Source organism: Arvicola amphibius, chromosome 12, assembly GCF_903992535.2.
Source record: "Arvicola amphibius chromosome 12, mArvAmp1.2, whole genome shotgun sequence".
NCBI classification, from domain to species: Eukaryota; Metazoa; Chordata; class Mammalia; order Rodentia; family Cricetidae; genus Arvicola; species Arvicola amphibius.
In genome coordinates, this window is record NC_052058.2 from 115,575,045 (window position 1) to 115,588,852 (window position 13,808).

General features: G+C 45.8%; 1 protein-coding gene across 1 annotated transcript; it reads right to left on the reverse strand.

Moving 5' to 3' along the window:
* Nucleotides 1-2,066: 2,066 nt before the first annotated feature.
* On the reverse strand, nucleotides 2,067-10,919 carry LOC119802839 (sialic acid-binding Ig-like lectin 13). Its single transcript, XM_038314020.1, has 6 exons — nucleotides 10,469-10,919; nucleotides 10,016-10,294; nucleotides 9,807-9,854; nucleotides 9,097-9,190; nucleotides 8,144-8,224; nucleotides 2,067-3,522 (listed from the first exon to the last, which is right to left on the reverse strand). The coding sequence occupies exons 1-5, from the start codon at nucleotides 10,917-10,919 to the stop codon at nucleotides 8,152-8,154; spliced, it is 945 nt and encodes a 314-aa protein (XP_038169948.1). The 3' UTR covers nucleotides 2,067-3,522; nucleotides 8,144-8,151.
* Nucleotides 10,920-13,808: the final 2,889 nt, after the last annotated feature.

Consider the following 13,808-nt stretch of genomic DNA (forward strand, 5'->3'; position numbering starts at 1 on the left):
TTTGTCACAGTGGTGAAAAGCCTACGGACATACCCTTCTCTTTGCAGCCCTAGGATCTGTGTGGTAGTTTGTGTGGCCCCCATAATCCCATAATCCCACAATCTCATATTAGGAGGTGTGGCTTTGTTGGAATGGATGTGGCCTTGTGGGAGGAAATGTGTCATTGTGGGGGTGGGCTTTGGGATTTCATATACTCAGGATACCACCCGATGTCAGTCAACTTCTTGCTGCCTTCTGGTCAAGATGTAGCCCGGACCACATTTGCTATCACGTCCCTACGTGCCCCATCATGAAACCTCTGAACAGTAAACAAGTCACCCCAATTCATTGTTTTCTTTATAAGAATTGCCACGGTCATGATGTCTCTTCACAGCAATAGGAACCCCAAGACAATCTGCCTTGTGTGGTTCTCAGCACGGCAGCCAAAGAAGCCTGTTAAAGTGAAAATCCATATAGCTTTTTTCTCCTCAAAGGCTTTGCATTCTTGCCTCACTCTGAAGTCCTCTTGTTCGGCATCCTGCCATTCTCTGTTCTGAACAACCATCTTTTTCTGTGGGTGACGTGATGCACCAAACACAAGTTCCCCACACGACCTGCTGAACTGTTTCTGCCTCTGAGCCATTGCACTGTCTTTCTCCCTGGGACACTTCCCTCCAGGAAATGCACCAGACATCTTTACTCCTGCCATCACCCCTGATGCCTTCAGATTAGAAGACTGTCCCCAGTCACCAGGCCCTCTCCTGCATGATTTCTCTGAACTTTACCCACCATCCCCTGATTTGTCCTAATTAGTTGTGTTTATTTTTTCATTCTAGTTATGATAATGAGTTTGACAATTTCTTCCTGACAGAAATGGGGGTGCATCTCTAGCCCTTACAAAAATGCTAGTCCCTGGAAGGAGCTCAGTATTATTCACCAAGATGGTGCACAGTTAGTGACTGGCATCACTCCTACACAGAGCCCTGTGTGCATCACAAGCCCTCATCACCCAAAGTGACACACGGACATAGGCAAAGCCTTCTCATTCATTCATGGCTGCTTATGCCTGAAATAGTCACTCAGAAACTACATTATTTGCATTAATGTTTGGCCAATAGCTTGAGTGCATTGCCAGCTAGCTGTTAGATCTAGAATTAACCCATTTCTATTATTTCATATTTTACCACGAGGCTCATGGCCTATTGGCAAGGTTCCAGCTGGCAGCTCGCGTCTTTCCCCTCTGGTAGCTACATGGCATCTCGCAATTCCGCCTTTTTTCTCCCAGCATTCAGTTTAGTTTTCACTGCCTAGTTCTGTTCTGCCCTGCTATAGATTCAAAGCAGTTTCTTTATTCATTGACCAATAAAAGCAAAACATGGCAGAAGGACTTCCCACACCACACAGGCCAAGCCTGAGGAAGATGGAAGGGTATTGAGGAGTAGGCCCAGCATGGGCACAGTCTCTGGTGCAGGAGGATGGGGTAGGCAGGGTGACAGGATCATCATGCAGGATGGAGGAGCTCAGAGTGAAGACACCATGAGGCCCCTAGTACAAACTTTCATGGTTTTCAGTCTCTATCCATAGCAAGAACACAAAGTGCTCAGACTATGGAGGGAGAGGGTGATGGTTGCATCCACAAATATATCCTAGTGCTAGGGAGACACAAAGGTATTCTGGGGTATCCACCAGAGAAAACTGCTTGGGCATGGGTTTAAGCCAATAGAAAATCTTTATTAGCTGGATGGCAGCTACCCTGGGTATTTGCGATCCCAGTGTAACACTGAACTTTCCCCAGTGTGAGCTTTGAAGCACAGACACACTGGTCTGGGTTGGCACACTCCTGTTAACAAGAACAGTTAGCCAGAAGCAGAATTACAGAAGCCAAAAGCCATGGACTTGGATAGACTAGGTCATTATTTTTGTTTTGGTCTGTGGTATTGATGATGCTGAATTTTACAGCCTGAGTGATACTCCTCAAGAAGTTAGCTGTGATAAGGTCTGAGGGCCTCCCAAGGTCTAGGTCCCTGTTACATTCTCCAGTGGTCTTAGTGATTCAGTCAAAGTGTGAACTCATACTATTTTAGTTTAAGATGCAGGACACCTGTGTTAATCCAATCAGAAGTAGAGACCCAGCCAGTGCTACGAGAGGGGGGCAGGGAACAAACCAAGAGAACAGACTGGTGTCAATTATTTGGTTTTTGTCTGTGTCTCTTCTCTTTTTGAGTCTTTTTCCCCCAGCCACAGCGAGATTTTTGTTTCCATTACTCCTGATTAATTAGCATAGAAACAACAGGTTTCTTCCAAAGCTATTTATTGTTGCCTTTATCTCAGGAACAGTTTTTTGGGACCATTTCAGTATCTAACTGTATATTACTGTAGCTTTAGTCCAGAAACAGAACTGTTTAAAACCTCTAGGTCCCGATCAACCTGTCACTTAGTTTGGAAAGCATTAGAAAGGGCACATTTAGTCAAGCCATTGGTATGTGCCTACCAATTAGTCTCAGGGGCTTGGTAATATTGCTGGTGTCCAGATGTGCTAACCCACAAGGCCGAATAGCAGGTGTCAGAATTAAGGGAAGTGCCTAGGTTAAAGATTCAGGAATAGTAGACAAGTTTTAGTCTCTTTTAGGTCCTTATAATTTGGGTGGTTCCCAGTCACAGTGAGTTGTCACTCAATGGGCTGACAGGCTGGTTAGCTCCTATCCTATATAGTATGGGAGCTGGGTATCTAAGCATAACCAGCAATCCTGGCTGATTTCTGGCTGGGAATGAATAACTCTATTCCCAGGGTCCTTTCCTATGGTATAGAGTGATCCTCCAAGTTTTCCGAAGACTGGAATCTTTTTAAAAGATTTTTCAGGTTTTTCTAACTACAGGTTTTGAATTGGAAACACCTTTGTTCCTGGCACCTAAGGGTCCCAGCCTTAGGGAATGCATAAAATTGTAAACTTGGTATTTCTGTCTCAAAAGATAATCCCCCATATCTTTGCTTTGTTTCAATACAACCAAACAAAGTGGGGATGAGTGAGCAAAAGTCAAGATGAATATGGGTTGCTGGCCTATAGTCAACTAGCAAATACATATCCTGTATCTGTCTTTCTCAGTCCTAGGTCCAGGCCTAAGGCCTGTGGGGGTCAGACCATAACTCTATACTCATACCCTTCATACCCATAGAAAAAAGCATAAAACTCAGGAGGACGTAGAGGGGCAGGGAGTGAAAAGGCCTGGGGCCCAATGAAACCTTAGTTTTAATGTACATAGTCCAGAGACAGTCCAGTTGGCATCATTGTCCATGGCTTCTATTTGCTTGACCTGGGTGTGATGGATCCGTCGTGTAATGCCAGCTACCTTCACAGCCACAGGAATGGAGAGAATCTCATTGTAATGTCATTTCTAAGTGGTTCCAGTGCCCCTTTGGCTACCTGCTAGAACCAGAGAGTATCAGCAGACTTCAGCAAGGAGAAACTGGCACTTGGAGGTCAGATGGGTCTCTCGGATAGCCCAGCAAATACACTTTTTGGAGGACTGGAGGTTCTGTTGTGACTTAAGAAAAAAAATGGTTAGAGGGTTCTGCCAACTGCTGGTCTCTGGGCCTGGGATGCAGTGGAAGAGGTCTTCCAAATATGTCTCATGGGGTAAATTCCTTCCTAATGGGGTATAGCAGGCCTGAAGCCAAGGAAAGAGGTCTATATACCCTTCTCTGGACTCTAAAGATAGTTTCGTTATAATTTTATTTTTTTTATAACATCCTATTTTTTCTACCTTCCCAGGACTCTGAGTTCTATAGGAACAATGAAGTTTTCAGTGTATTTCTAAAGCTTTAGCTATTAACAGAGAGGTTTTGGCTTTGAAAGCCAGGCCACTGTCAGGTCCCATTGGCTAGGAGTAGGCCAAATCCGGAAACCAGTCTTTGGAAGGGCTCTTAAGCTTCTACTTACAATCAGAACAGTTTCAGCCCAGGTGGGGAATGCATCTACCCACCCAGAAAAGATAGCTGGCTTCTATAAAAACGAGCAAGTATTTTTAATCTGCCCCTAGCATGCCAGATCACTGTGAAGTCAGTATTCTAAGAGCATACCAGAGTATTGGTCTCTCATTCAGAACCCTTCCTGTATAAGGGTTCTCTGGCTTTGATCTACTTAGGCACAAGGCTGGAATCTGGCTGAGGCATCCTGAGCTAACTATAACAACCTAGCTGGCCTGAGCAACTCTACTCTGTGAATCTCAGGCGAGCAGCCTGATAAAGATCAGTCCCAGAGTCCTGCCAGTTGTTTCTGGGAGAACGCTATTTCCCTCTGTTGTCTTCCATCAACCTTTGGGTTTGAAGTGTCCATTTCTTCTTTACCAAGGAGTCTCAAGCAGCACTGGGTTGGGGTATGTCATTAGAGTATCAAGAAGGCCCCTCTGTTCTTCGTGCCATTCATTGTACAGCAAAGTTTTCATGGCCCCAGAGTGTGGGTTAAGACCTCTTTATTACAAAAGACATTACAGTCTTTTGTTTGTGGGCAAACAGATGGCAAATCTTTTGAGACTTCTGGAAGGGCTAGGGCTGTAGCAGACATCAGGAATGTTTCATAAATCTCAAATGCTTTTTGTTAGGTCTCAGTTCAGGTTTGGGGCTCAATGAGTGCTCCTCTTTGTGCTGGTGTGTAAAGAGAGCTGATGGAGGAGTGTCTATGTGTTACTTTCATTATTAATAAAAAGAACTGCCTTGGCCCTTTAAGAGACAGAAAATTAGGTAGGCGGAGTAGACAGAACAGAATTGTGGGAACAAGGAAGCAGAGTGGGGAGACGCTTCAGGCAGTCGCCATAGTGAGGCTCCATGCTTCTCCTCTCCGAGATGGACGCAGGTTAAGATCTCTCCTGGTAAGCCACACCTCGTGGTGCTACACAGATTACTAAATATGGGTTAAAGGAAGATGTGAGAATTAACAAATAAGAGGCTGAAACTATGGGCCAGGCAGTGTTTTAAAAGAATACAGTTTCCATGTAATTATTTCGGGTGTAAAGCTAGCCAGCGGCCAGGCGGCAGGAAAGCAGCCCGCCGCTTCCTTCTACAGAGAGCCCTTGCTATTTCCACAGACTCTGGCGTCCAGAAGCAGAAATAACTAGCTGCACTTAGGAACTCTCAAGACTGTCTCAGTCTTTGGAGCTGGGATCTGAAGGATGGCAGCATCTTACTCTGAGACAGGCTCCCTTTGCCTGCCCTCAACTGGGACTCAAGATTGGCAGCCTCTTATGTGTGGAGCTGGGCTTTCTTAATTGGTATTCTCTAGCCCAATGTCTGTAACTCTTGCCGCAGCATCTCAGTGGCCCCTTTATGGTCTATTTTCCTAAGAAATCGCTGACAGAAGGGAAGGAGGAATACATTTAGTGTCTTTAAATCCTTGGGACAACCTGGTTCAAGTATACTGCCTGCTGTAACACCCCTCTAGGTCTGTCTATGTAAAAGCAAACATGGTTGACTCACGTCTGCCAGTGGGAGGCTAAGGTCTAAGACAGTGTACACTTGATTTTCTAGAAGAATAAGACTCATGAGAATCGGAGGTCCCAGGTTTCATTACAGGTAGGAGAGGTGTATTCCAGGGTAACTAGAAGGATACCAGGGTGCCCGTCTCTCCAAGCCAGCCAACATGGACTGCAATTTCCCTTTTTGTTTCCAGGGTCATTAGGTATACGGAGTAGCTGAACTGGTTAGCTGAACAATCTTAGGAACTTGGTGTTGGGTCGGTCCTGGAAGTTGATTTCCACCCATAACCTCATGAATCTTTGTCTTCAATCTGAGAAATAGCCCACTGTATCTTTTGACTATAGGCAGAACTTGCAGCTAGGAGGGTAAGACACCACAGTTTCGCTGGGTTTCTGTCAGTCTAACTGAGTCTCATTACAGAGAAGGTGACAGTGGCTTTTGGTTTACACTAAAGGTCTCATCTCAATCAGTTGTCTGTTGTCAAACACCTTTTGAGCTACCTCCTGCAATTGGGACCTATTTATATTTTTAACATTTTGAAACTTTTATGTTTTTTCTAATATCTGGAGCCAACTAGGTGATGAGAGAAATCTTTTTAGCACCTGTCTTTAATTATTCTAAAAAGAACCTAGTGGAAATTGTTTAAAGTTTCCTTGGTCAGTGTTGGTCATAAGGGAAAAATATGTCTGGCATTGATCCCCCAGCCTGGCCCAGGGTTGGGTTCTTTACTTTTTTCAGAGAATGGTGTTTTCCAACTATACAGGTCACTAATTGAAAAGAAGACATAAATCATGAAAGATAAAGGAACAGAGCTTTCTCTTTTCCTTGGGGCTCACCTAGGGGAACTTCCCCCTTCTTTAGAGCTGCTTAGAGCAGGCACAGAGCAGAGAGAATGCTCACTGGGGAAGTATTTCCTCCTTCCATGTGTATTAAATAGCAGGTGTTTTGGATGAGAGGCCCAGCTCCTTCCATCTCTCCACAGGGACCAACACTGAGCAGGAGTCAAGCAGGAAAACAAGCAAGCACTCTCAGTCCTGGAGTGGGGCAGACAGGTGAAGGTTGTTTTTTCAGGAGTGGGGTGGGGTATTTCTCTGGGCAACCTAACAGAGACAAAAGGATTTGGGCCTACAACAAGAGGGTCATACGTCTCAAGCCAGGGGATTCTCACACCAAAGAAAGCCACTGATTAATACAGGGAAACAACTGACAGAAGCACATAGACCCTCCCAATCCAAGAGAGAGAGAGAAAGAGAGAGAGAGAGAGAGACAGAGAGAGAGAGAGAGAGAGAGAGAGAGAGAGAGGAAGAAGAACGAGAAGAAGAATGAGAAGAACGAGAAGAAGAAGAATGAGAAGAAGGAGGAGGAGGAGGAGAGAGGAGAAGGAAAAGGAAGAGATAGGAGCGAGAAGATTAGATAAGAAGAACAAGAACAACAACAAGAAGAAGAACGAGAAGAAGACAAAGAAGAAGAAGAAGAACAACAACAACAACAACAAGAACAAGAACAAGAAGAATAAGAATAAAAAGAAGAACAAGAAGAACAAGAACAAATAAAATCAGGTTACATGGAAGGGGTATAGCGAAGCTGTTTTTGTATTGGAGAATTAGAAGAGAGTGGGTAGAGAAGACAGAGAGACAGAGACAGAGAGACAAAGAGGACAACCAGTGGTGAGCCCCACACATTCATACACCCGAACAGATGGTGGGAATCCAATGACATCTCACATGGTTCCCAGACACTGGATTAGCATCCATGTCTGATCTCTCCTGTATCCAAACAGAAGGCCCCTTAGGCAGACTTAACTCTGCTGGTGACGGGCAGGGTGACTTTCTCATTGGTTTCATTTTGGAGTGTAGGTGTCCGGCTTCTCTGAAGTGTTAGGCAGTAACTGATCCAAGAGAGTCTTGCGGACCTGGAACTCAGGTTGTGTACCCCCTAGGAGCTCTTTGGCCACCACACTCTTTCTCATTTCGAGGGGCTCTAAGACCCCCAGTATCTCAAAGTCTGGTCTCTGGGGATCTTGGTAGAACTTCCAGAAATGTTATGGGGGTACCTTCCAGAGCAGACTACTTGGTTTAAGCTAAGAGAAAAATCTATATTAGTTGACCAGAGACTACACTGAATGTTCAGGATCTCAATGCAGCACCAAGACATTCTCAGTGTGAGCTTTTAAGTCCCAAAACACTGTTCTTGGTTGACTTACTTTGGTTAACAAGAACAGTTAGGCAGAAGCAGAATTACAGAGGCCACATTAGCACCTTTAGAAACTTTCCCAGAACTATGGACTTTGATGGATTCGATTTTTGTTTTAATTTTGGTAGGTGGTGTTGACCATGTGCTGAGTTTTATGGCCTGAATGGTAGTCCCATTATGGAGTCAGGTATACTAAGTTCTGGGGCCCTGCTACAGAGGCAGGAGGTAAGAAAGAGTCAGCAGCCAGGGAAAGATAAAGTTCAAGGATAATCAAGGTTGGGTGGATAACAGGGTCAGTATGGGACATGGGGTGAGGGGTACAGAGAGGCGACAGTAGAGATTCCCAGATAGTTCTGGAAAGAGATGGGGCTGCTGATCCAGGAGAACCATGGGAGGAGGGTAGCAGGTCACCAGTGGCCATGCAAAGCCAGGCCATACTGGGTCCATCACAGGAAAGAGTCCCGAGGGACACCAATGCTGGGCAGCTTCCACATCACTCACCTGAGAGACTAATCCATGGCAGTTTCTGCATAGTCCACCTGTGTTGCTGGCCTCTCTACTTTCTTCCTCTGGGATTTTATGCTGAGTGAGGAGACCAGAGCCTTCAGTGTGGGCATGAAGGGGACCAGGTACAGCAGTCACCTCCCCTGAGACTCAGTCATGGGCTGTAAGGGTGGCTGAGAGGGAGCTAGACACTCAGATGGCAGGACCCAGCCCTGGAAGACAGCCTTCTTCCTGTGAAGGCTGTTGGAATTAAGCCAAGAGGATGGGCACTACTATCGGGGTTTTTTCTTGATTGACACATTTAAGGTGGAAAGGCCCACTCTAAATCCAGATCTTTTGAGATGGGGAGATCTACCTCCAATCTGGGCCACACCTTCTTCTGGTGGCACTCTCTAAAAAAAGACATGGAAGAAGAAAGCTCTTGCCCTTTCCCTGCTTGCTCTAACTCTGCTTGGCAAGTCCATTCCTTCATGGGTATCAGAGCCTACTTCTTTGGGATGCCAGTGTATATTGAAGACCAGCTGAGACATCCAACCTCATGGACTGAACAAATGTTGAACTCTTGGACTTTCTGTCAGAAGACAGGCATTGTTGAAATAGTCAGACCAGAGACCATAACTTGTAATCCACTCTAATAAATCCGGTTTCTCTCTCTCTCTCTCTCTCTCTCTCTCTCTCTCTCTCTCTCTCTCTCTCTCTCTCTCTCTCTGTGTGTGTATGTAAGTGTACTTACATTCCATCAGTTCTATTTCTCTTGACAACTCTGACTAATACACTCCCTCATCTGCCACATTTGACAGCTCCAGCTTGGTGGGGTTAGTACCCAGGAGCTCCCTGCCTGGATTCCAACCCTTAAGACCTGCATCTTGTCTCCAGCACTAGTAATCTAAGATTCAGTCCTGTGTCTCTGCCCTCATCACACCTCCCTTTGGCCCAGGAGCAGCACTCACCTGAGGAAGAAGAAACAGATCCCAAGAATCAGGAATTTGATAGTCGCCTCTCCAATGGCCACGAGAACCACCTCTGCCAGGGGCCCTGATATCCCTGAAGAAATGTAGATGGACCTGAATTTACCTGCTAATCCCAGACCCCCCCATAAAACTTAGATCTGATCCTCCAAATCTTCCTGCATCCCAGAACTGAGACTCATCCCGATGCCAACAATATTTCAGAAAAAAAAATCACTCTCTTCTTTCATAATTAAAGCTTCCATCACAGACGAATGGTGGCTATCTATAATCTCACTACTCAGAAGGATGAAGCAATAGGACCATAGGTTCAAAGACAGCTTAGGTTTCATAGCAAGATTCTGCATCAAAAGTCAAAACTAACAATTGCAGTTAAAAATATCAAGGACTTACAGAACTGAAGAGCACATTTGCATATGGGAGTAATGGATACACAATAAGAACTTTTCAAAATTTTTATATTTTTATTTGCCTGCATGTATGTATGTGCACACATGAGTGCCTGGTGCCCTCAGAGGACAAAAGAGGCTATCAGCCCCTCTGGAACTGGAGTTACAGATAGCTACAGGCTGCCATGTGGGTGCTGAGAACTGAACCTTGTTGGTCTACAAGAACAGCCAGGATAAGGAAGGATGGACCCTGCTCTGAACTAAAGAGACTCTCTTCCCCCAACCCAAGGTGAATCCCCCTACCTGGACCAGCTCCTCCAGGGGCATGGGTTGTGGCGTTCTGTGTAGTATCTTAGCAAAACAAAAACAAAACAGTGTCTCAGGTTTCAGCCCTATTCCCCACAACTGTCCAGAAAGAACAGAATCTGAGAGGTATAGGACCTGTGTCTGTCTCAGTCCCTAGCCTAACTATGACACAGTCACCATGAATCCCAGCCCTGGGTTGAACTCACAGGAGACATTGATCTGGACAGTTTTTTGAACAGTCACACCGACTCCAGGGAAGGCCACTTGGCAGATAAGGTTGGTGCCATGGTCCTGGAACCTGGGTGTGAGGGTCAGCACTGAGGAGAGGGTGGCCCTGGGGCCCAGAGATGCGAGGGCAGTTGTCATCCAGGAGAAGATGGGAGGCGTCCCCCGCTCACAGGCCCATGGCACAGAGCACGTCACATTGGTAGGAAGGCCAAGCTCCAGCGTTTGTGGAATGTCGATGTTGGGGATGTGAGTGAGGGCTGGTGAGGCAAGAAAGACACGCAGGATCAGGATGAGGGAGTACAGCCATGGAGAGACACAGGCTCTCACCCAAATCCTCTGTTACTCTCCTCCTTCCCCAGTGACTCTCAGGCTGGAATCCTAGCTCTGCTCTGTGACACCCATGAGCTTCCTTTCTGGCCAGAGTACTTTACCTGTCACTTGCACAGAGAGCTGATCCATATAGTAATTCCACTTTAAGGAGTCTTTTTCCATCCTGAAGAAGTAAGAACCGCTGTAGGTCCTCTGCACATCTCTGATGTCCAGAGAGCAATCATTGTTCCTTGGGTCCCCGGCGAGATGGAACTGACCCTGATTCTTCACCGGTTGATTTGGGTTGTTTGTAGCCACGGGCAAATCATGGTCTGTATTTGCCCCTGCTCTGAACCAGTAGCCAAAGACCATGTCTGAGCTTCGGTTCCCAGACTGTTCAAAGAATGTGCAGGGCACGAGAACACACAGACCCTCCTGCACTTTCACTAGGCTGGACTTCAGTTCCAGCTTGTATGTCTCATAGGTAACCGTGGACACCTTAGGGAGAAGAAAGTGGTTTCCAGGTGCCCACTCGCAGACCCAGAACAGAAACAGCAGTCGGGGCAGTGGCATCCCGATGGATGGCTGAGAGTGAACAAAGGGAGGGAGACGCAGGCACAACTTTCTAGAAATTGAGAAAGCTGAAGAAAATCAACAGATTGTGGCTCACAGAAGAGGAACCAAAGACTGCAAGTGGCCTGAGTCTTCCTGTCTGCAGAGAACACATGAAAACCCAGCAGTCAGACAGCCAAGGGGCCGGAGAGACCCGGGTAGGGAGAAACAGAGGAGGAGAGTGATGGAGACAGCTCTGCGAGAGGTTTTGTCGCAAAAGCGTGAGGACCTAAATTTAGATTCACAACACGTACACAAAAATCTGAGCGTGAAGCCGGGCGGTGGTGGCGCACGCCTTTAATCCCAGCACTCGGGAGGCAGAGGCAGGCGGATCTCTGTGAGTTCGAGAACAGCCTGGTCTACAAGAGCTAGTTCCAGGACAGGCTCCAAAGCCACAGAGAAACCCTGTCTCGAAAAAACCAAAAAAAAAAAAAAAAAAAAAAAAAACATCTGAGCGTGACATTGCATGTCCGTAATCCCAGGGTTGGGAAGGCAGAGCCGGGAGGATCCCTAGCACACGTCTGCTACTCATTCTACCCGAATTGGTCATCTCCAGATTCGGTGAGACACCGTCTCAAAAACTGAGGGGAGGAACTGGAAAGGTGGCTCAGCAGTTTAAAGCACTTACTACTCTTGCAGAGGACCCAGGATTAAGTCCCAGCACCCATGTGGTGTCTCACAGTCATGCATAACTCCAGTTCCAAGGGATTTGACATCCTCTTCTGGCCTGTACACATTTACACCCAGGCAAAACACTCATACACATAGATTAAATAGTAAATCTTAAAAATATTTTAATGAGGCAGAGAGTAGTTAAGGAAGACATCAACCTTGGCCCTCACACCCACACTTGTGCATGAACACTGCATGCATAAGACACAGACATATGCACACACATATATACACAAAAAGAAAGGGGAGAATGATGGGTGGGTGGAGGGAGCTAGGAAGGGAGGATGGAATAAAGGAAGGGAGGGAGGAATAGAGGATGTTAACAAGCAAGTTCTGAGGGACTTCCTCCAGCACTGAGGTGGATCGGGTACAGGGGTGTCAATTTAAGGTGTCTCCTTAGGAGGAAGATCTCTGATGAAAAGGAGCCATCTCTTGTGTTTGTACTCTCACTTTTCCAGGAAGCACACAGTGAGCTGTGGGCATTGCAGAGCTGGACATTTTATTTTATTTTATTTTATTTTATTGTTTTTTGTTTTTTTTTGTTTTTTCGAGACAGGGTTTCTCTGCAGCTTTAGAGCCTGTCCTGGAACTAGCTCTTGTAGACCAGGCTGGTCTCGAACTCACAGAGATCCTCTGCCTCCCGAGTGCTGGGATTAAAGGCGTGCGCCACCACCGCCCGGCTGAGCTGGACATTTTAAATAAAACCCATTGATTCCAGTTTATGTGACCCCTATACTCTTGGGTTTGTAACCTCCTACTAGGGTGTGGTCAACCTACCAGGAGCCACATCCTTAAAATCTGACTCTCCCTATCCCAGCAGCTGTCAGTTGCCAATAGCTCTTCAACTAGGGGGCGGGGTTTCATGCTCACCTCTCCTCTCCATGCTGGGAACTGGTCTGGCTTGGGTTTTCACAAGTCTTATGCATGCTATAGTGGATGGCAACCACTATGAGTTCATATGTGCAATATCTCTGGTGTGAGCCAAGGATGCTGCTTGCTTGTAGTCATCCACTGCCTCTGGCTCTTACATTCTTTCCACTCTTCCTTCTGCAATGATTCCTGAGCCTAAAGATAGAGAGTGGTATAGATGGCCTGTATAGGGTTAAGCATGCTGCAATTTTTATATGTAGTTCTCTCTTTGTTGTTGAGTAGGATCTTATATTCTAAATTTTGAATTGTTTCTGTTTGTTTATAAATTGTTTAATTAAGAGTCCTTAGTATGCAGTGAATACCTGCTTTAGATGTTGTCTCACGGCATGTAATATTTCACCATCTATACAGCCTTTTTCAGGAGTAAGAACTTACTGCTACCTAAACCTTCTTTGTGTGTACAAGGAGACCCATGATATGTCCAGGAGGAAGAAAACAAAGATTATTAAGGAGGCTGGTTCAGACAGGCAATCATCCTGGAGAGATGGCCACAGGCTAGCTCAGCCCAAAGAAACTCAAAGCCCCTTTGCCTGGGACCTATAAAAGTTTCCTTTCTCCTGTGAATGGTCTTGGTAGATGTGACTAAGTGAAGGACTTTGCCCACTAGGGACCATCCTGCATTGTCTATGGCCTTCAGATCCAATCACAAGTGTTTCTCTTAGGTAAAAGCTGATTCAGGGTTGAAGCCATGTGACCCCAGAGGCAGAGATGTGAGTGATGGAGAGGGGACAAGGATGGCAATGACCTCCACTGAGTGGAAAAGCAAGGGTGGACAGTCCTTCTGACCTCTTCAGGGACTGTTGTAAGAGGTCACTCATTTGTTCCCAGCTGCTCAGACCTGAAATAATTACACAGAAACCATATTTTTTTTTGAAATACTGTTTCACCAATAGCTTAAGCATATTTCTGGCTAACTCTTACATTTTAAATTAATCTGTGTATTGTCATAAGGCTGTGGCTTACTGGGTACAGTTCTGGCATCTGTCTCCAGAAGGGCTACATGGCTTCTCTTGTCTCTGCCTTCTTTCTCCCAGCATTCAATTTAGTTTTCCCCATCTACCTATATTCTGCCCTGTGTAGGTCTAAGACAGTTTCTTTATTAATCCACGGTATTCACAGCATACAGAGGGAAATCCCACATCACTTCCCCTTTTCTGTTTAAAAGAAAGGTTTTAACTTTAACATAATAAAATTACATATAACAAAACAGAATTACAGTTACAGTATTTATATCTACTTTATCTTTTA